Source organism: Hyposmocoma kahamanoa, unplaced genomic scaffold (genome assembly GCF_003589595.1).
Source record: "Hyposmocoma kahamanoa isolate Upper Pololo Valley unplaced genomic scaffold, ASM358959v1 93, whole genome shotgun sequence".
Taxonomy (NCBI): domain Eukaryota; kingdom Metazoa; phylum Arthropoda; class Insecta; order Lepidoptera; family Cosmopterigidae; genus Hyposmocoma; species Hyposmocoma kahamanoa.
Genome location: NW_020654810.1, coordinates 8560433 through 8583417, shown reverse-complemented (window position 1 = coordinate 8583417; position 22985 = coordinate 8560433). Strand labels below are relative to the sequence as shown.

General features: G+C 42.5%; 2 protein-coding genes and 1 pseudogene across 3 annotated transcripts in view; 1 reads left to right on the top strand and 2 right to left on the bottom strand.

Moving 5' to 3' along the window:
* LOC113237325 overlaps positions 1–15610 on the top strand; it is a 116585-nt gene extending 100975 nt beyond the window's left edge. For both annotated transcript variants that reach the window (XM_026473737.1, XM_026473736.1), the window contains 28 exons: positions 159–455; positions 544–1197; positions 1281–1589; positions 1673–1993; positions 2078–2383; positions 2722–3033; positions 3140–3454; positions 3592–3918; positions 4028–4648; positions 4735–5043; positions 5147–5452; positions 5535–5846; positions 6131–6445; positions 6531–6827; positions 6912–7391; positions 7731–8087; positions 8190–8393; positions 8898–9080; positions 9166–9354; positions 9441–10205; positions 10321–10518; positions 10661–10855; positions 10986–13091; positions 13171–13553; positions 13654–13836; positions 14195–14465; positions 14542–14786; positions 14915–15610. In XM_026473737.1, coding sequence (XP_026329522.1) covers positions 159–455; positions 544–1197; positions 1281–1589; positions 1673–1993; positions 2078–2383; positions 2722–3033; positions 3140–3454; positions 3592–3918; positions 4028–4648; positions 4735–5043; positions 5147–5452; positions 5535–5846; positions 6131–6445; positions 6531–6827; positions 6912–7391; positions 7731–8087; positions 8190–8393; positions 8898–9080; positions 9166–9354; positions 9441–10205; positions 10321–10518; positions 10661–10855; positions 10986–13091; positions 13171–13553; positions 13654–13836; positions 14195–14465; positions 14542–14786; positions 14915–15295 — 11141 coding nt within the window. In that variant the 3' untranslated portion in view covers positions 15296–15610. The remainder of the gene's footprint in view (positions 1–158; positions 456–543; positions 1198–1280; positions 1590–1672; positions 1994–2077; positions 2384–2721; positions 3034–3139; positions 3455–3591; positions 3919–4027; positions 4649–4734; positions 5044–5146; positions 5453–5534; positions 5847–6130; positions 6446–6530; positions 6828–6911; positions 7392–7730; positions 8088–8189; positions 8394–8897; positions 9081–9165; positions 9355–9440; positions 10206–10320; positions 10519–10660; positions 10856–10985; positions 13092–13170; positions 13554–13653; positions 13837–14194; positions 14466–14541; positions 14787–14914) is intronic.
* Positions 15611–19251: 3641 nt separating this feature from the next.
* On the bottom strand, positions 19252–20567 carry LOC113237656. The gene has a single exon (XM_026474268.1). The coding sequence runs from the start codon at positions 20416–20418 to the stop codon at positions 19252–19254; it is 1167 nt and encodes a 388-aa protein (XP_026330053.1). The 5' UTR covers positions 20419–20567.
* Positions 20568–20944: 377 nt separating this feature from the next.
* Positions 20945–22107, bottom strand: LOC113237655 (annotated as a pseudogene).
* Positions 22108–22985: the final 878 nt, after the last annotated feature.

Genomic DNA, 22985 nt, shown 5'->3' with positions numbered 1-22985 from the left:
TGGGTCATCCAATTTAATATTTATTAATATTATTTAAATAATATTTATTAATATTATTGAAATAATATTTATTAATATTATTTAAATTTTAATATTATTTAATATTGTATTCACTTGTAAGTAAGAGCAAATGCAATAAAGTCCGTCTTTTCTTTCAGAACCCGTTACCAAACCTTGCGAACCATCACCATGTGGTCCAAATAGTATTTGCAGAGAAGCAAATGGTCAAGCGATCTGTGCATGCTTAGAAACCTTTATAGGAAATCCACCAAATTGCCGACCAGAATGCATACAAAGCACAGATTGTTCTCCTTCCCTAGCATGTATAAACCGAAAATGCCAAGATCCCTGTCCAGGGTCATGTGGACATAATGCCGTGTGCAATGTGTATAATCACAATCCCGTATGCAGCTGTCCTCCCAGATACACTGGCTCGCCGTTTGTTCACTGTTACAGTAATTATATTATATTATTTTATATTGATATTACTAGACATATTATGGTAACTAATTGTATGCTACATAACAATAATTTATGTTACAGTTCAACCATTGCAAGAACCGCCCAGCAATCCTTGTATTCCATCTCCATGCGGTCCAAACGGTCTTTGTAATATAGCACCTGGTACCAATTCATCTGTTTGTAGTTGTCAACCAACATTTGAAGGAAATCCACCTAATTGTCGTAGGGAATGTACTACAAACGACGAATGTCCGTCCGACAAGGCCTGTATTAATTACAAATGTAAGGACCCGTGTCCAGGTTCTTGTGGAAGTAATACGCAATGTGGGGTTCGTTTGCACAGCCCTATGTGCTCTTGCCAAGAAGGCTATGTAGGAGATCCATTCACGTCGTGCCACTTAGTGTCACAAAGTATTGAACCAGTAGACCCTTGCAATCCAACACCCTGTGGTACTAATGCGCGATGCAAAGTTTCGAGAAATGGTGCAGCTGCTTGTATCTGTGAACCAGGGTATTTCGGAAATCCATATGAAATTTGCAGACCTGAATGTGTTGTAAACACTGATTGTCCATATAACAAGGCTTGTAGAGGAAACAAATGTGAAGATCCTTGCCCAGGTGCATGCGGTTCTACTGCTGTATGTCAAGTTATCAATCACGTGCCTTCGTGTAGTTGTGCCCCTAGTTACACTGGTAACCCTTACCAGTACTGTCACATTATTATCAACGAACCTAGTGAGTATCAAAATTCCTTCAGTGTTGTCCTATCACTTTCTATATAGTTTTCATTGTCATTAACTGATTTTAATATTTTGCAGCGCCAGTACCACTTGATCCTTGTATACCAAATCCATGTGGAAGTAACTCAATTTGTAAAAATAACAATGGTTTAGCAATATGCTCGTGTGCTCAAAAATTCTTTGGTTCTCCACCGAACTGTCGCCCAGAATGTACAGTAAATTCAGAATGTGATGCCAGCAAGAGCTGTCTAAATCAAAAATGCATTAATCCATGTGTCAATGTCTGTGGCGTAGACGCCGAATGTAGAGTCGTTAATCATGCACCAATTTGCTCATGCCGCCAAGGTTTTGAAGGGGATCCATTTGTCAGATGTCTACCAGTACAAAGTAAGCTGCCTGTAAATATTTTAGAAAATATTATTTATTTCACGTAGCAGTGATTATTAACGAATGCTTTCAATTTGTTGTAGAACTACCGCCAGCAGATATCAACCCATGCATACCATCTCCATGTGGACCCAATGCCCTCTGTCAGATCGCAAATAAATCGCCGTCATGCACTTGTATGGATAATTACATTGGATCACCTCCGAACTGCAGAGCAGAATGTACTATAAACTCAGACTGTGCTAGTAACCGAGCTTGCATTAATCAGAAATGTCGTGACCCGTGTCCAGGGTCTTGTGGACTGCAGACGGAATGCCATGTTTACCAACATGCCGCAGTATGCAGCTGCAGAGAAGGATTTACAGGCAATCCATTCCAAAGCTGCTACCTTCAGGAAGATATCGGTATTTTTTTTAACATTCATTTTAATTTTTGGTAATGTATGTATGACAGTAAGTACTAGTAACTACTTAACAATTATTTTTCAGAACCCGTTCCAAATGATTACGACAAATGCAAACCAAGTCCTTGTGGCGCAAACGCTGACTGTAACGATGGAGTATGCACGTGCAGGTCGAATTATTTTGGCAACCCGTACCTAAGTTGCCGACCTGAATGTACTCACAATTCAGACTGTGCACAAAACCTAGCATGTGTGAATAACAAATGTGTGAACCCATGTATCAATCTATGCGGGCAAGGCGCTTTGTGCGAAGTGTATAACCACATCCCTATGTGTAGTTGTCCATCAAATACCACTGGAAATGCTTTCTTCTCTTGTATGCCTATTACAGGTATGTATTATGACTATACTTTTACTAGGCTATTGCATCAGGAAGATAATATTTTAGAGTGCACGTATATATGTTTGTTTCTTTAAAATATTTTGCTATATAACAATTATTATTTGCTTCATCACGATCCCCGAATATTATATACATAACATATATATAACATACTTATAAATACATTTTATATATTTAAGAGTCGAACAAGACATTTCTATATTGTATCTTAATATTTACACGAAATGTAATGATCGTCAGATTTTGTGTATTCCAATTTTAATAACTTTTTTTTGATAACTAAATATAGGCAGTTTATATATTCACGGCCACTTGCGTTTTTTCAGCGGATCCTATTACGAAGAATCCATGCGAACCATCTCCATGTGGACCTTATAGTATCTGTCGCATATTGAATCAACAAGCCATGTGCTCGTGTCTCATTGGCTACGTAGGAGTTCCACCATCTTGCAGACCAGAATGTTTGGTAGACTCTGATTGCACAAGTCTAATGGCGTGCTCAAACCAAAAGTGCAACAATCCTTGTTTGGGAGCTTGCGGAATTAACGCAGAATGTAAAGTACACAATCATAAAGCTATTTGTTATTGTCCCAATGGCTACTCTGGTGATCCGTTCACACAATGTACCATCATTCAATGTAAGTATTACTCCTATATTCAGTACCATTTTGGATCTAATCAAACAATAATTAAACAGTTATTTTTACTACTTCACTTGGTTCAACTTACTATGTATTAATGCAGATGAACCACCATCAAAGAAGGCACCTTGTGAACCATCACCTTGTGGTCCAAACTCTGTGTGTCGTGTAGTCGGTGAATCGCCCAGCTGCACATGCTTGTCAGGATACATTGGCTCTCCGCCTTATTGTCGACCGGAGTGCGTCACAAACAGCGAATGCAGCTTTGACAAAGCGTGTATTAACAATAAATGTACCGATCCATGCCTTGGAGCATGTGGACCGAATGCAGACTGTAGAGTCATCAGCCACTCACCTCAATGCGTTTGCAGAAGTGGATACCAAGGTGATTCGTTTGACCAGTGCATCCCAATCAGAGGTAAGAAACAAATACGAACAAAATACAAATATGTTCGAATAAACAAATATAATAAACAACCGTAAGTCAGAGTTTGGATAAATTATTTTCCCAATAATTTTGTAGGTGCTTAGTAATCAAATTAAAAACTCTTTCAGATCCTGCTCCGAGGCCAATACTGCATCAGAACGCATGTTCACCGAACCCCTGTGGTCCAAATGCAGTATGTCAGGAACGCAATAATGCAGGCAGCTGTACTTGCATTGGCGGCTATTTCGGAAATCCCTACGAAGGTTGCAGACCAGAATGCTTAATTAACTCTGACTGTCCACAAAATCGGGCGTGCATTAACAACAAGTGTCAAGATCCTTGTCCAGGCCTTTGTGGATTAAATGCACGATGCCAAATAGTCAGTCATTTGCCGAACTGTATCTGTGTAACTGGTTATGTAGGCAATCCATATGAGAACTGCGTATTGAGGGAAGGTAAGCGTTTACCTTTTACAGTGGGTGAAATGTTTATCATTTTGGCTTCATAATAATGAAGTGTACAACTATTTCCAATTTTAGTAGCTACAATCCATTTGTTTTTCAGAACCACCAATAGATCCATGTACTCCATCTCCTTGTGGACCGTATAGCACTTGCAAGACAGTAAATAATAAAGCCATGTGCTCTTGCTTGCCAGAATTTATCGGTAATCCGCCTAATTGCCGGCCAGAATGTGTAACAAGCCCTGAGTGTCCGCTAACAAAAGCATGTGTCAGACAAAAATGTGTTGACCCATGCGTTGGGACTTGCGGAGAGAACGCGCAATGTCGTGTCCATTATCACAGCCCGTACTGCACATGCTTACCTGGTTATGAAGGAGATCCATTTGTTAAGTGCAATAGAGAAAAAGTTATGACACCGTCGCTAAAATCACCGTGTGAACCCAGCCCCTGTGGTCCATTCTCCACATGCAAAGATATTGGAGGGTCAGCAACATGCAATTGTAAACCAGGCTATATTGGTGTACCACCTCGCTGTGCACCAGAATGTACTATTAATGAAGACTGTCCTAATGACAAAGCATGTGTTAGAGAAAAGTGCTCAGATCCTTGTTTAGGATCTTGCGGCTCAAATACAAACTGTAGGGCAATGAATCATCTGGCCATTTGCACATGTTTAAGCGGCTACAGTGGTAATCCATTCACTAGCTGCTACGTTTTCGATGGTAAGCAGAAGTAAAAGTTTTCATTGCTTTATAAATGACTTCAGTATTATTTATACGTTGTTGACTAACCAATTTCCTATTTATAGAACCTCAGCTACCCGTGCCTGTAGATCCATGTGGTCAATCACCATGTGGAATAAACTCGATTTGTAATAACGGCGTATGCTCCTGCATACCCGGATATCACGGCAATCCGAACATTAAATGCAGACCAGAGTGTACCACCGATAATGACTGTGATAAGAAATTAGCTTGTGTTAACTATAAATGCGTAGACCCTTGCAAAAATGCATGCGGTCTACAAGCTGTATGTAATGTTTACAACCATATTGCGATATGCGAGTGTCCTGCACCATTACAAGGGGATGCATTTATTGCTTGTCACCGAGTCACAGGTACTTATTCTTATTTTTATTATAAAATGCGTTAGTTACGTATTAGTTATTGTTTGGAATCTTTAAGTAGTAACATAAATATTATTATAATTTAATTTAATAGCTCCTGCTGTATCGGATCCGTGCACGCCAAACCCTTGCGGACCCAATAGTATTTGCCGAGCAGACGGCACCGTTGCACACTGCTCTTGCCGACCACCAATGTTCGAGGATCCTCCAAGTTGCCGCCCAGAGTGTCGCAGTGATTCCGAGTGCCCGTCGGACCGCGCTTGTCGCAATAACAAATGCCGAGACCCTTGCCCAGGCACGTGTGGTGCATACGCAGTATGCCAGACCAAACGGCATGTACCCATTTGTACATGTCCCGAAAATTACCTTGGAGACCCATTCATTAGATGTCAAGTACCAGGTAAGAAGCATATCCTTTATTTGCATTGAAAATGTTCTATGTAACACTCGTAAACTAATAGTCACTTTCAATTTTTCAACAGCTCTTAATTCCGAAGCCAAACAAAAAGTTCCATGTTCGGATTGTGGGCCAAATGCCGACTGTATCGACAGCCAATGTCGTTGCAAACCATTCTTCTTCGGATCGCCGCCGTTCTGTCATTACGAATGTCTCAGTTCTAGCGACTGTGATTGGACCCGTACCTGTATAAACAAACGTTGTGTAGACCCATGCCCAGGAGCATGTGGACAAGGCGCAACATGTACACCAGTAGCCCATGAGCCTCGTTGCGATTGTCCACCAGGAACTAGAGGAAATCCACTCGTAGCGTGTCGACCCGTCGAAAACATCTTCCGTAAGACAGACACACCTGGATTTTTTTTGTTATTTCAAAAGTTTAAACGATCATAGACATACTTAATAGGATTTTTCAAGTATAGAGTAGATAGTGGGTGAACTTATGTTTTCGCTTTTAAAACTTAGGCATGGGTTTTACTAGTGAAACTTAAGGGAGCCGTTATCTGAATGTAACAGACGTGACTCAAAATATCTTTCTCCATTAGAGCTTAACGTGTTTGCTTTAAAATCGTTTACAATTTATGAAATCATCAGTACATTTTGTACTTTAATATCCCACAGCGAAACCACCAAGTGATCCATGCAACCCATCACCATGTGGGCCAGGCGCCGTCTGTCGCACTAGAGGAGTAGGAGCATCCTGCGAGTGCGAACCTGGTCTTCACGGCGACCCTTACACAGGGTGCCGACCAGAGTGTCTTGCCGATTCTGATTGTTCAACTTCACGAGCGTGTATACGGTCTCGTTGTCGCGATCCTTGTGAAGGCACTTGCGGCATAGGGGCTGAATGTGAAACTGTCAACCACATACCTCTCTGCTCATGTCCACCAGGAACTAGAGGAAATGCATTTGTGAGATGTGATGTTATTATGTCAGGTAGGTCATTAAATATTTAATCGTGAGACGTAACAAAAAAATTCTTATGAAGAGAAATTTCAATTGTCAATTCTATAATTTATAGCTCCTCCATGTACACCATCACCATGCGGTCCAGGCGCATTATGCACAGAATCAGGGAATAGAGCAATATGTTCATGTCCACCCGGCACTAGTGGCAATGCAGCGACAACGGGCTGTCGGCCAGAATGTATCGTCAGCTCGGAGTGTCCACGCGACCGTGCCTGCGTACGCAACAAATGCATTGATCCCTGTGTCGGTGCTTGTGGCAACAATGCATTATGTCGCGTTTTCGATCATGCTCCAATTTGTTCCTGTCCACAATCTACCACCGGAGATCCTTTCCTAGACTGTCGCGCTGGTTTGTATAACTGTACATACGTATATGTAAATGAAATTTATTTTAAACAACTTAATAATGAACCGAATCGAATTTAAATTTCAGTTCCAGATCAAGTACCCAACGTATACGACGACCCATGTGATCCTAATCCATGTGGACCACATGGGACCTGTCGCGACGGCTTCTGTACATATCCCGAGTGTATCGTTAACGACGACTGTCCGGGAGATCGCACATGTATCAACAGAAAATGTATTGATCCTTGTATCAACGCTTGTGGCCTTAACGCAATCTGTGCCGGAGTAAGACATGCAGCTGTGTGTTCTTGTCCGGCCGGCTACACCGGTTCACCATTCGTTCGTTGTGATCGTGTCATCATATCAACTCCGCCGCCACCTAAGCCAGAATGTGTCAGAGATAATGAATGTGCCGATAATGCAGCTTGCATCGATAATCGTTGCACGCCGGTCTGTGGACCTACTAATTGCGGCCTCAATGCGAAATGTATAGCACGACAGCATAGAGCACGTTGTGCTTGTCTGCCTGGATATGAAGGAAACGCCGATGCTGGATGTTATTCCGGTAAGAAAACTTAAACTAGAACTTCTTAACGAATTCTTCGGTTTTCGCGATTGTTACACATAGGAAATGAAACTATTTTTCCGGATTTAAAACGCGTATATTTATTTGTTTTTTCAAACAAACCTTTGGTTTTGGTTTTTTTAAAAAATAAATATACGCGATTTAAATTCGGAAAAATAGTTTCAGTTTTCAAACCTTTGCCAAAAGTTTGTTTGAAAAAACAAATATACGCGATTTAAATCCGGAAAAATAGTTTCATTTCTTATAGAACTTCTTAAACTTATAAAACGATTTCCTATACGTTTACCACCATGCTAATTTGAAATTTATTGGTTACAGTTCAGTGTCACAGCAACAATGATTGTCCAGACGATGAAAGTTGTGAAAGTGGTTCATGCATAAAAGTATGTTCACGAGTACGTTGTGGAAACGACGCCCATTGCGTGGCACGGGGTCATACAGCATCTTGCGAATGTGACACCGGAGCTCGCGGCAATCCTTGGATAGGATGTCGTCGAGCTGAATGTACTGTAGACGAGGAATGTGCCTCATGGTTAGCATGCCGAAGTGGAACATGTCAAAATCCTTGCCCAGGTGCTTGCGCACCCGAAGCGCAATGCAGTGTTGTACGACATATACCTGTATGTGAGTGCCCAAGAGGAACCGAGGGCAACCCCAAAATCAACTGCCAACCAGGTATAAACCTATTTGTTTTTTAACTTACTAACAATTTACCTTTCTCGTCAAATGTTATAAACGTAAAAATGAATTTTGCAACCCAATATCTATGTCTTCCAGTTCGTGATAATGTGGAATGCGAAACTGATGCTGAATGTGGCCCTGGGCTTGCATGTCTTCAAAACAACTGTAGAAACCCATGTGATTCCACATCGTGTGGACAACGGGCCGTGTGTAGAGTCGCAAATACACTACCATTCCGCACAATGGTGTGCGAATGTCCGAAACCATTAACTGGTGACGCGTCAGTACAATGTAATCCCAGTAAGTCTAAATTTCATCTGTATTTTACAATTTCCATGCATTATTTCTTTAACAACAAAAAGCGAAAGTCCATAAATGTTTTGACAAAATGAATAATGACATGACGATGTATCTTTTTAAACAGCATTTGTGATCAAGCACTTTTCAGTTACAATACGATAGCGTCAACATTGGACACTCGGTATGTTTGAAATAAAACAAGTGTAGGTATGTAATCTTACAACTAAGTGGGTATAGTTAAAGTGGTATTCCTTCACGTTGCACTTATGTAAATATGTACTACACCACTAGTGTGTAAATATACTATCAAACTGTGACCTTCGATCTATTCTCGGTTCTATCACACTTTTAACTACAAGTTTCAAATCAGTTTGCGATACGTTCAATTTATAAAGAAGATCCTGTGATAAAAAAAAAACAAATTCAGCGACAGTTACAACGTTTAGCTGTTTCTGTTCAATTGAAGCAGTATCTATATTGTATTGTGCCTTCCGATGAACGCAGGAAGCGAATGTAGAGAGGACTCAGAATGCGGTGATGAAGACCGTTGTTCGGAGGGGCGATGCGTGCCAGTGTGCGACGCGACAGCGTGCGGCGTAGGCGCCGAGTGCCGTGCCAATAACCACCGCGCTAGTTGCGTGTGCGTGCCGCCGCTGCAAGGAAATCCTAAAGTCGCTTGCACGCCTGGTAAGTAGCATCTGACGATAAGAAATTATTTGTATATTTGGCATTTTCGAAATTGTATCATCAGCATCTATACATATATTTACAGGAGCCCCTGGACCAGAATGTACAGTAGACTCTCAGTGTGGAGCTGCAGAAGCATGTGTAGCGCAGCGTTGTGTATCTGCCTGCGCTGGCGCCTGCGGCACGGGTGCCTTGTGCGAGCCTATCGATCACCGCGCTCGCTGCCGCTGCCCGCCCGGAACCGCGGGCGACCCAGCACGAGCTTGTTACACACGTAAGCGAAATATGTTCATTTCACTAAGAACACAAATCTCTGTAAGAATATAGGAACAATACATAATAATTAAACGTTGTTCACAGCTGAATGTACATCAGACGACAACTGTCCCTTCGATAAGAGTTGTATCAACAGATATTGCCAAGATCCATGCGCACTTGGATCTCCGTGCGGCCGTGATGCAATATGCCAAGTTGTGGCTCATGCGCCAACATGTCGATGCCCACCAGGAACGCAAGGTGACCCGCACAGAGCTTGCATCTCTGCAGTATGTCATTACAACGAAGATTGCGATGACAACCAACTTTGCAATCGCCTTAACCGCGTTTGCCAGCCCGCCTGCTCTGACAATGCTTGCGCTCCTGGTGCCCTTTGTACTGCTAAAGATCATCGGCCAATTTGTAGTTGCCCACCTGGCCGATCAGGTGATCCATACCTGCGTGGTTGCACATCTACACAAATTACTCCCGAATGTATGTCAGACGCTGATTGCTCTTCCCCACTGGCATGCGTCAATTCACGATGCGCTGATCTGTGTATTGGCAATCCATGTGAAGAAGGTTTGATTTGCAAAACGGTCGACATTCTGCCGCTTCGCGCCGTTGCTTGTGTCTGTCCGGATGGAGGACGTATGGCCCCAGACAGCGGATGTCGTGCTCCTCCTGAAGCGGAATGCTCTGCCGACTCTGACTGCGCCAATAGCCAGACTTGCCGCCGTGGAACCTGCGTTGAAGCATGTCGAGCTGACCCTTGTGGTCACAATGCTATATGCGACAGTGTCGATCATGTATCCCGTTGCACTTGCCCACCAGGCTACAACGGCAATCCAAGATTTGAGTGCAATCCAGGTACGTCTGATTTCTGAATTTTTCATTTGGCAGAACTAATTGTGCCTTATTTTATGATCGTTTATTAATCGATATATGCATTGAGTTCAAATATTTATTTATTTTAACATTGCAGAAGCGAGACAACCAACAACATGGGAATGCTACAGCGATGATGATTGTGGACAAGAACGCGCTTGCATAGACAGAATTTGCGTTAACCCTTGCGACAACTCTTGCGGGCTCGGAGCGTTATGTCGCGTCATTAGCCATAAGGCAATTTGCTCTTGTCCCAGAGGTTACACAGGAGATGCTACGATTCGCTGTATACCACGTAAGTGTCCTAGAATACGTACCGATTCCAATCTCACATATTCAAAACATTAAAGTTATTTCCCTTGACAATTCAATTTCATTTACTAAATTTAAAAAAGGCGCCAATTAAAATATTTAACGCACTTATTATTTATTTTCAGCTTCAGATAAGTCCGTAGTACCTGTGGGATGCAGAGCAAACTCAGACTGTCCGCTGTCACAAGCATGCGTAAACAACGCGTGTGCAGATCCTTGCGCATGCGGCTCCCACGCAGAGTGCAATGTTATACGACACCACCCAGTGTGCTTCTGTGAAAGTGGATATTCTGGCAACCCTTATGTAGGATGCGTTAAAGGTAAGAATGTGCTAGTTGATATTGTTTAAAACAGCTTATTAATTTAAAGCACAACTCCAAGTTGATTAAAGAGCTAAAATATTGATCTAATATTTATCTGTTATAAGTAATGACCGTGTTTTACTTGCAGTCGGCTGTTCTTCTGATTCCGAGTGCCCAGACAGCGACACTTGCTACAACGGTGCATGTGTTAATCCATGCTTAGTCGAAGCTCCATGTGCCATAAGTGCTGAATGTTACGGTAAAGCTCATCGACCCAACTGCCGCTGTCTCGCTGGCACTATCGGAAATCCTTACATTAGATGTCAAGCATCCGAATGTGAAATAGATACTGACTGCAACGATGATAGCGTTTGCGTAAGAGGTGTCTGCCGCAATGCTTGTACGGCTGAAGGACGAAGCCCTTGTGCCAGTAATGCCGAATGTTTTGCAAGAAACCACGCGGCCTCCTGTAAGTGCCCATCAGCTTTACCGCAAGGAGATCCGTTGACCTATTGTCAAAAGGTAGTAGTAATCGGGGAGCCAGAATGTCGTATTGACAGCGAGTGTCCTAGTGGTCAGGCATGTCTCAGAGATGAATGTCGCGACGCCTGCGCTGCGTTGAAACCATGTACCGGTATTGCTCGTTGTTCAGTATCTGACAGTACACCGTTCCGCACATTGATTTGCCGCTGTCCCGATGGTTACATCCCAGATGAAGGCGGTGCATGTAAACCTGCGCAATTACCGCCACTAAGCTGTTCTTCAGACCAAGATTGCAGCGATCAGGATTCATGTATCAATAGAATATGCCGCAATCCATGCAACTGCGGAGAAAATGCCGAATGTTTCGTACGTGATCACAGACCAGTTTGCTCTTGTAAAGCTGGCTTTGATGGAGACCCCTATCATACATGCCGAATTGTTGGCTGTCGTTCCAACTCTGAATGTGAATCACGTCAAGCCTGCATTAACGGCAACTGTATTAACCCATGCCTACTAAATTCTACGTGCGGATCAAACGCTGAATGTTATGTCGAAAGAAACCATCCACTTTGCCGCTGTCGCTCTGGATTTGAAGGCGATGCTTACAGAGGATGCAATGCCATTGAATGCCGTTCTAATGGTGACTGCCCTCAAGACAAACAATGTCGCGCACACAGATGCATCAATCCATGCCTCGCTGATAACATTTGTGGCACCAACGCAATCTGTTTAGTACGAAACCATATATCTGTTTGCAAGTGTGAACAAGGCTATGTTGGAAGCCCATACGTCGAATGCAGACCACAAATTACAGCAGAATGTCACAATGATGGCGACTGTCCATCGAAGCAAGCATGTCTATTATCTAAATGTGTCAATCCTTGCACAGCTTTACGACCTTGCGCCACCCCTGCACATTGCGAAGTTTCGCCCACTTTGCCAGTACGTACAATGCTATGCACATGTCCACCAAGATACGTAAGCAGCGGGGGTGGTGTTTGCCGCCCTGTTACAGCATTTTCAGAAGTCACATGTGAGATGGATAACGACTGTACATCAAACCATGCCTGCATAACCTCAGTGTGCAAAAATCCATGTGAGTGTGGACCAAACACGGACTGTCAAATTAAAGATCATAAACCAGTATGTGCATGCCAACCAGGTTTTATTGGAGATGCACGAACAGGATGTTACGAAATACTATGTCAATCAGATTCACAATGTTCGGATGACGAAAGTTGCATAAACAACCGATGCATTCCAGCGTGTTCCGTTAATCCTGATATCTGTGGAGAATCAGCTGAATGTTACGGTGTTGAACACAGAGCATCATGTCGGTGTAAAATTGGCACTGTAGGTAATCCTTCCATAGCTTGCACACCTATTGGCTGTCGCGCGGATTCAGAGTGCCCACAAGACAAAGCCTGTATAAACTCCAAATGCGTTAACCCTTGCAAGGATACCACATGCAACAAACCTGCAGAATGCAGAGTACATCTCCATGAGACTCATTGTATCTGTCCTCCAGGCTACGAAAGCACAGCTACTGGATGTATTCTAACTACAGAACCACAGTGCGTATCAGACGTAGACTGCCCATCAGGAACTGCTTGTTTGAACTCCAAATGCGTGAACCCATGCCTTGAAACAAAACCATGTGGTGTCAACGCTGAATGCAAAGTCATCGATACACTTCCAGTCAGGACAATGGTATGCGAATGTATACCAGGTTACAAAGGAAACGCCCTTATCGAATGTCTCCCGAACAATCGTAAGTAAACTACAACGAATATGAATATTATATTAAATGTTCTTCAAACTATCAATCATTATTGATTTTTCTGTTATAGCACCTATCGCTAAATGTATACCTGGCCAAGGCGTAGACGGAAATGGTGAATGTGTTCCGTGTTCTGAAGAGGAAGGCCGCATCGTCGACAGTCGAAGACGCTGCGTTTGCGACACAGAAAGAGGATACGTACCACGAGGAGACGTCTGTGTGTTACTGGGTTGCAGATCTGACAACGAGTGTGACGATCGCGAACGTTGTATTAACGGAGCTTGTGTAAATGCATGCGAAGCTGAACCATGTGGCATTAACGCAACATGTGATGCCTATGGTCATCGTTCTCATTGCACTTGTATCACAGGCTACGTTGGCAACCCTAGAATTCAATGTTCATCTCCACCAGAAACGAATTACCGAACGGACTTCCCTCTGCCAGAAATGCAGGTCGGTAAAATGCAATATTTCTTATGCATAATTTCACTTTCATTTATCAATAGAGTCAACATATTTTATTTCAATAAACTTCTATATCGTTATTTTACAGGTACACTGTCTGGCCGATGGAGTACGCGTTAGTCTTAAGATCAAGGACTTCAATGGAGTGTTATACGTGAAGGGTTACAGCAAAGACGAACGATGTCGCCTAGTGGTGCATACACTGGAGAATCAAGAAAGCCCTGTCGACTTCACTGTTCACTTCGGAGATTGTGGTCTTGTACATGTCAACGTACGTTATACACCATATTTTTTTCATCATTGCATTTTTCTGAATCAACTTTATCTATTTTTGAAAATTAAGTTGTAACAATTCATAAGCAATGAAATGAGATACCTATTACATTGTTTAATTGTTTTTTCTTTAGACATGAAAGAGTAATACGTACTTATCCAATTAATCTCAAACACTCGGTCACTACACTCTAAATTGCTCTATGTGTGATGAATACAATCAAAGGACTGAGTTATACATTACATTACATTTAACGTACTGTATATTCTCAATGAGTCATTTCTCGGTATTATTAAAATGAGTACGTAATTTACTCTAATTGCAAAAATACTTTACCGATTAATTTTGGTTGCAGGGTTTGGCAAGCTTTGTACTTGTAATGCAGAAACATCCAAAACTAGTAACATCAAACGCAAAGGCGTTCCACATCAAATGTTTCTACCAGACTGGCGAACAAAATGTGACGCTTGCGTTCAACGTATCTATGTTGACGACAGCCGGAACAATTGCCAACACCGGCCCTCCGCCAACATGCTCTATGAGAATCGTATCTCGAACGGGAGATGAGGTTAGCTCTGCGGAAATTGGAGAAAATCTCATTCTGCAAGTTGATGTCCAACCATCAAGTAAGTTGACCAATGGTGAATAAACCTTATGTGAATATCGTTGATGTAATACTAATGTTTGTGATTATTTTATTAGGCATATACGGCGGATTTGCGCGCAGCTGCATAGCCAAGACAAGTGAAGTTGCAACAAATGTAGAGAACGAATACACGGTAACAGATGCAGATGGATGCGCTACTGACGCTGCCATCTTCGGGGAATGGGAGCGCAGTGAAGATGGCGGGGCACTACGAGCTGCGTTTAATGCATTCAAATTCCCCAGCAGTGACAACATTAGATTCCAGTGCAATATACGTGTTTGTTTTGGAAAATGTCAACCTGTGAGTAATAAAAGATTACATGTGTGTAGAATATGTGAAATATTAATACGACAATATAATAATAATAAAAAAATCTAGGTTGAAAATATTCCACGGATTGACTTAACCTTAACTTCCGTACTTTGCAGGTAAATTGTCGCGGATTCGACGCTTTTGGTAAACGAAGAAAACGTGAAGCAATCGACAACGATGGCCCTCTAACGGGCAATGAGGGCCAACTTCGAGAGGAGGTGACCGTCGAGTCTAACCAGATCTTAACGCTGGAGCGGCGTGACCCATCCCGAGTGGCCCGACAACGCGATGGAACTGCGGACGGTGCGGCCGGGCCAGCCGAGGTGTGTGTGTCAGCCGCGGGGCTGGCCGTGGCGCTGGCGCTGACGGCGCTGCTGGCCCTCGTGGCGGTGGCAGCCGCCGTCGCCTGTTGGCTCGTGGCGTGGAGACGCGCGCGACCGCCCCCCGCACCCCTGCCGCATCCGCCCGACTTCCCTAACCCGCTGTTCCAGCGCTGATCTACACTAGTCCCGCGCCCCGCTCCTCCGCCGGCGCCGGGCGGTGTCGGCTCTTTCTTCTCACTCACTTAGCTTTAAACTTGTGTGTGCCGTCGGAGGACCGTCGGGCGAGGGCGCCGCGAGCGCTCTGCAGTACTACGAACTGCGTCCCTCGCTCACGCTCGCTGCGCCCTGTTTAGGTTACTTTTTACAATGTATCTATATTAATGTGGAATCGTCGCCTCCTTCGAATTTTGTGATATTCATAAATATAAATATTCGAAACACCATAATTTTATGTAAAATAAATATTGATTTTATTATTTAGAATAAACGAATATTAATAATAAAATAAATTAATAAATAATAATGAAATAATATCGAAAAAGTGTTGTTTCATTTAAATCTTAAGAGAGAGAACCTTTTTAAATTCAGTGTTTTTAAAGATTTGATTTTGCAAACTCCAATCACTAAGGCACGCATTATTTAATATGTTATGTACAGTCAACAACATGCTATACTTTACACTATGGACTGTTATTATCGTAGGTATAATAAAGTTCCATTTTGAATTTTAATATTTAAGTCCAGCATACTTTTGGTTGACTGTACATAAGAAACAGCAATGCGAGGTTTGTATGTATCCAGGCAGATGCTTAACTGTCATTGTCTATCAAGTATCCTTATGTAAACTCCCATTCATAGGCACATAGCTCCTGGAAATGACTTCTAAGTTTATTCAGCTCTTATTAATTCATTTCAAATAATAAACAAAATATTATAGACTATATAGTTCTAAGGTTTTTGGGATTGTTACACAGTGGAAATGAAACTATTATGCAGAGTAGGGTGGTTAGCATTAATACTAGACATAACGGTAGGGCTAGCGCGACAGGACGCGACTTGCGCGAAAGCGACATGTCACTCTCGTACAAGTAGCACTTGTTCATGCTAGCCCTACTGGTTGATGACTTTATCATTTCAGTCAGTCGTGACCATAGGACCTGTAAAGGGCCCGAAACGTTGGTTAACGTTAGTTGGTTGAAAATATATGCGATGTACATCAGAAAAAATAGTTTCATTTAAATTTTTATTAAATTGATATTCAATTATTTTTTATGTTAAATTAATCCGCTAGTTTGTTATAATTATTAATACAAAGATCGAACACTCAGAAAAAATTCCTTCGATCCGGCCGGATTCGAACCGACGTCATCTAGCATACCGTGTCAGACGCTATACCAACTAACACTAATTAACAAAGCGGACCTCACGTGTTTCATTCTCTATGTGTTTGTTGTCGTGACTTTGTTTTTGGTTTTTTCGAGAGTTTGATTTTTGTATTAACAAATACAACAAAATGGTTTCATTTCCAATATCAAAGTCCACTATACAAAGCTATTCATATTTGTATAATCTAAGATATTTAAAAGAAAGCTAAAGAGATTATACTTCACATTTTCTCCTAGATATACCTAGCTACATAGGTACCAATTTTGATTGCTCTCCGTTTACGTAACAATTTATTTGTGTCCCGTTAAAATTAACATCAAAGCAAGTTAAGTATTTATCAACGATAAAAATGACATATTTAGCAAAATTTTACAACGTTATGCAAATAACATGACTAGAGGTATGACACAAATTACCAGATGGTAATGAAAAAGTCGGGAGTCGCAAATTAACAGAGCAGGAGAGGACAATTTTTGCGAAGGTGTGTATCTTACATTAGATGGAAAATTACATACAATATAATCCAGTCGACTCTTGAGCGCAGCTGAAATCGAACGAAAATGTCTCGTGTAGTGACAAAGAAGTACAATTTGATGTCGTAAGTACCTACATGTACAAATACACTAATACTATTACCACTAGGTAATGGTGACATTCCATCACCGTGAGGTAATAAGATAATAACCTATTTATGATAACTAAAGTTGTAGGGTGCAGCCGATCCTTGTTCGAATGGCGGTTACGCATATTGATAAAATTCGATCACCTATTTTCTTGTAACTTCTGCATAGGCCATCGTCCTACTTAAGAGCCACGTTTTTGTCGGTGTGTACTCACTTTTGTAGTGGACTCTTGACAGCTGCTCACTTTAATGTCGTTCTTTTGCTCATGTTACGTTATTCTTGGTCTCCCTCTCTTTTTCTTTCATCTTCCTCTCAATCTTTTAAAAGATTTCTCACTGCCTTAACCCTTTTTAAAATTTCTTCATTTGAGATTTTCTCAATGCGGTGTTTTCTTCATTCGCTCTAGTACCACATTTGAAATAACTCCAATCTCTCCGTGTTTTTCTTTGTGATTGTCCAGGTCTCGCGTCTATACAATGCGGTACTACAGATATCGGTTTTGATAAAAATATTTTCAATCGCATGGGTATTTTTGAGGTAAAAATGTGTTTTTTTACTATCGAAAGCCTGTTTTGCTATTGCGATTATAGTCTTTATGCCAATGGTACATTTGAAGTTCTCGATGATAATACTACCAGGACATTTGAAATACGGTACCTACTGGATAGATTGCAAAACCATACGACCTAGTGCTAGAGCCTTAGTGCAGTGGTAGAGCCTTATACATGCAATTAATAAACTTGAAAAGGTTGTAAACCGCCAGTAGGGAGCAAAGGATATCACAAAAAAAAAATAGTAAAAAACACACGTAGGTACAATATCAAAAACACTCCCTACTTAAATGCTACAAAAGGTTGGAGACAGTAAAACTTACCCCGAAAGGGCCGTATTTTTACAAATTTTACGGGATTATAATGTTTTTTTTTTAATTTAGACATTTATTATATATAACCTTAAGGACTAATATAGATACAACATAATATGACAATAAAATGAACTTAACAACTAATCTACACGTATTGCACTTGTCGGCAACGTGTGGCGCAATCTGGTGTGAGGTAACCGGCCGCGGAACCGCCGATACGTGTGGCGCTCTATAAGTTTCCGGAATGAATAAGAAAAAAATACTATAAAATGGTCAGAAATGAATTTATTGTTTCTCGAAATATTCTTCGTTACCGTTAATGCACTTTTTCATACGAATGAACCAATTTTGAAAACATTATTCCACTCCTTCGAGACAATCTCTGAAACATATTTTTCATACTCTTCGACAGCCTCATCAGATGATGAAAATCGTTGACCGCGTAATTGGTTCTTAATTTTTGGAAATAAATAAAAGCCACAGGTCCCAGGTCAGGACTGTATGCGGGATGGTTCATAAAGTCAACGTCGTTCACCTTCAAAAATTCATTTGTCTGTCTGGCAGTGTGAGAACTGGCATTATGGTGGGGCAAAATGATATGGCATTTACGGTTATTTTTACGGAGTTTGTCAATAACTTCCGGCAAACAAATGGTCGAGTACCAATCACTATTCACGGTAGGATGATTCTCCAAAGCAACAGTAGCCACGTGACCAGTTTTATTTAAAAAAGAAGCATTCATCCACTTAGAGGCACTTTGCACGCGCGCTACTTTGGTTGGTTTCGGCTCATCTCGTAAGACCCTTACACTCGATTGCTACTTTGTTTTGGGATCGTAACTATAAATCCATGTTTCGTCACCTGTTACTGTGTCCCACACCAAATTTGACGCCACTTCGTTGAATCTGGTAAGCATGGCATTGCACCAAATGACGCGATCCGTTTTTGGAGCCTCAGTCAAATTGTGAGGGATCCACCGAGAGCAGGAGAAGCTTTTTCACACCCAAATGTTTGGGTAGTATTTAGTCACTGTATTTGACTCATGCCTATGCCTAAAGATGCCCGAATCTCATGGTATGTCACATGCCAGTCTATTTTTTTAATTTTTTTATTTATTTATTTATTTATATCAGGTAACAAAGACCCGTGTATATACACCTTATAGACTAACATACATAACAATATAAAAACAAAATACACCTATATTATATATACCTTAAAACTAACATACATACAATATAATAATAAAAACTAATCTACACGATTTCACTTATCGGCGATGTGCGGCGCAATCTGGTGTCAGGTAACCGGCCGCGGAATCGCCGATATATGACACCCTTCGGCCAAAATTCCTCTTTCATGAAGGTCGAAAGATGTTCGGTCGGTATTCTCACCACAAACGAATTAAAGTTCACGTTGCGGCGAGACTCCAACCGCTCGACTCTCAGGGTGTATTTGGCTTTATGCCTGATATACTCCACTATCTCCTCAGACTTCGTGGAGTAATGCAGCCGCGACAGGTACATCAACGTCGTCGGTACGGCCGGACGCAGCAGGTAGTTCGGTCCTGTCGGAGCTGTGCCACACTGGTTACGGCTGGTGGGCTTCCTCTTCCTCTTCACCACCTTTGTGAAGCCATCCTCGTCGCACTGGACCGTCTGCCTCTGTAGTTTTGCAACTTCAGAGACAGGCACACGGAGATTGGTTTTATCCTTAGCCGATTGCCGCCGCTCGAATTTCGAAGTGGCGGGACGGCTGGTTGAAGCGGCTACAGCGGCGTATGCAAGTGTCGGGGTTGACGTGCACACGCGTGACATTTCCACCGAGGCAGAGGGGCGGGCAGCGGGGCGCGGCGCATCATGCGCGGTGGCAGCAACGAATGGTGACGCATTATGTGCCGACTCGAAACTGCTGACCGAGGCATTCAGCGCTGCTCCGCGTCGTGTGTTTACATTAGAGGCTTCTGGTGACCTACATACCGAAACAGCATTGTTTAATAACGCAACTTGGGTACACAGCTCACTTATGATGTTATCCGAAGCCTCTAATTTACACTGTACTTCGGCTAGGCTAGACTTCAGGGACGTAATGTCCTTCAGCAGCCTAGTAACATCGATGTGGTCGAACGTGACGGGGGGCAGCTTGTGCAGCTCCTTCGCCACGAATGTAGGCACGTCGTCCGGGTCAGTCTCCTTCAGCAGCGTGATTATATCTTGGAGACTCTTCACGCCTCCATCCCTCCGGCGAGATGGCATCACTTCGGCTTTACCGAGACGCTGGAAAAGCAGCATCTTGCCACTGCAAATCTCATCTTCACTGAAATTTGATTTGCATATCTGCACTATGCTGACTTCATCCATGGTGTCGATAACGTGTATAATGAACGCCAGGAGCTCATTGGCAATGAGTTGCTGGGAACTCATTGTCAATTACGCGCAGCGGCTTGTGCCGCTCGAAACGCCGGTTAGGTGTAATTAACTTACTGCGTAGTGGCACGTCCGTTTCCGAACGCGCATTGCTATGGACTTTTGATCATATCGTGTGTATCGATGTTTTTCTTGTTCACATCAGTGGACGGGCGACCATCACGAAATTCGTCAGTGAGATTCAGACGACCGCGTTTGAATTCTGCAAACCAGGTATAAATAGTCGTCTTGCATGGTGCTTCATCGCCAAAAGCAGTTTGAAGCCTAACGAAGCTCCGCTGAGCTGTTAAATTACACTTAAAGTCGTAGAAAATCATACTACGAAAATTTTCACGAGTTAAATCCCTGGTGATGTGGACAACCAATTTCTAAAATGACGCCACAATGTAAAAACAAGTGACAGTCAGATAAAACAAACTGTATTCCACAGCCAAAGTTCCATTTTCAAAAGTTGTAATTACTTTTAAAATATTGTTTATGTAAGTGGCCAGTTCCGGAAACTTATAGTGCGCCCTATGTATATAACACCCTTCGGCCAAAACTCTACCTTCATGAAGGCCGACAGATGTTCGATCGCCACTCTCACTACAAACGAATTAAAATTTACGTTATGGCGGGTGTATTTGGCTTTTAGCCTGATGTACTCCACTATCTCCTCAGACTTCGTGGAGTAATGTAGTCGCGACAGGTACAGCAGCGTCGTTGGTGTTGCCGAACGGAGCATAAAGTTCGATCCTGTCGGTGCTGTGCCACACAGGTTACGGCTGGTGGGCTTCCTCTTCCTCTTCACCACCTTTGTGAAGCCGTCCTCGTCGCATTGATCCGTCTGCCTCTGTGGGTTTGCAACTTCGGAGACAGGCACACGGGGACTACTTTTACTTAGCCGATTGCCGCCTCTCGAGTTTCGAAGTGGCGGATGGGCTGGTAGAAGCGGCTACATCGGCGTAAGCATATGCAGGGGCGGACATGCATATGCGTGACGTTTCTGCCGGGGCAGAGGCGCAGGCAGCAGGACGCGGTGCATCACGCGCGACAGCAGCAGCGATCGGTGACGCAACCATTTGTGCCGACTCGACACTGTTGATGGATTCATTTTGCGCCTCACGATGCGTGTTTACATTAGATACTTCTGGTGACTTACATACAGAAGCAGCATTGCTTAATAACGCAACTCACTTATGGTGTTATCTGAAGCCTCCAATCTACACTGCAACTCGGCCAGGCTTGACTTCAGGGAAGTGATATCCTTCAGCAGCCTGATAACATCTACGTGGTCGAACGTGACGGGGGCAGTTTGTGCAGCTCCTTCGCCACAAATGTAGGCATGTCGTCCGGGTCAGTCTCCTTCAGAAGTGTAATAACATCCTGGAGACTCTTCACGCCTCCATCCCTCCGGCGAGATGGCATGTGCTCAACTTTGCCGAGGCTCTCGAACAACAGCATCTTGCCATTGCAAATCTCATCCTCGTTGAAGTTGGATTTACAGATCTGCACGATGCTGACTTCGTCCATGGTATCGATGGCGTGTTGGATAAATGCCAAAAGCTCATTGGCTATGAGTTGTTGGGAACCCATTGCCACTTATGCGCAGCGGCCGATGCCGCGCGAAACTCGAATTATAATAATTCTCACTGCGTCCAATAGGACACGTCCGTTTCTGAACGCGCACCGAACTGCAGTGTTGTATTAAATAGGCAAATGATTTACAATGGAAACTGGTAAAAACAGATCAAAATTTGTGATGACGACGAGCAGGAGTGCTCGCTTCAGACGTTGGGTAGAGAGTGACGACGGAACAAAACAAAGTGAGAATGACGAGGCAAAGGAATTAAAGAGCGATTCAAAATTTGAAAATAAGTGGCCGGGAACCAGAGAAAAGGTGATAAAAAGGTGGGATGACGATGGAGGAGGTCGTATTGTCACAAACTATTTAATGTTACTTGCTTTAACAGTGAAGGAAAACTACCTCGGATAACCAGCAGTGTACTTTAACCTAAGCCCTTTAAGTAGAGATGTCCAATGCCCAGAGATGGGACTTTTACAGATACCTTATATTAACTGGGTCTTTTATCATTAAATACAGTCCATACAAAGAAAGAAATAAAGGTTATAAAATGTGTGTTATCAGTGCAATCAGTCACAAACTACAATTGCAAAAATCGTCTACGAGGGTATCACAAAATAATTACGAAATATTGAATACACACGATATATATAAAAATGTAGATTAACCCGAACCGGTCAGACCACGCTCAGACTTTGTTACTCAATTTTATGATTTAATTGTTGTCCTCATCGACTCGACAACAATCTGTATTCAGAATGTATGTATGCCTAGCGTTACAACTGCTGAAAATTAGGCCGTCTGTCATTTATTTCATAGAGACCGCTTTGTCATATAGTTTGATGTCAATGGCCTAACTAGTCGATGAAAATGCGCCAAAATACTCAAATGATGAGATACTTAAGGCTGATTATTACTGCAGTCTTGCATTTAAAATTTAAAAGTTTATTACCGTCGTGATAAAAATTAGTCGCCTTTTCCATCTTTCACAAAAATGCCA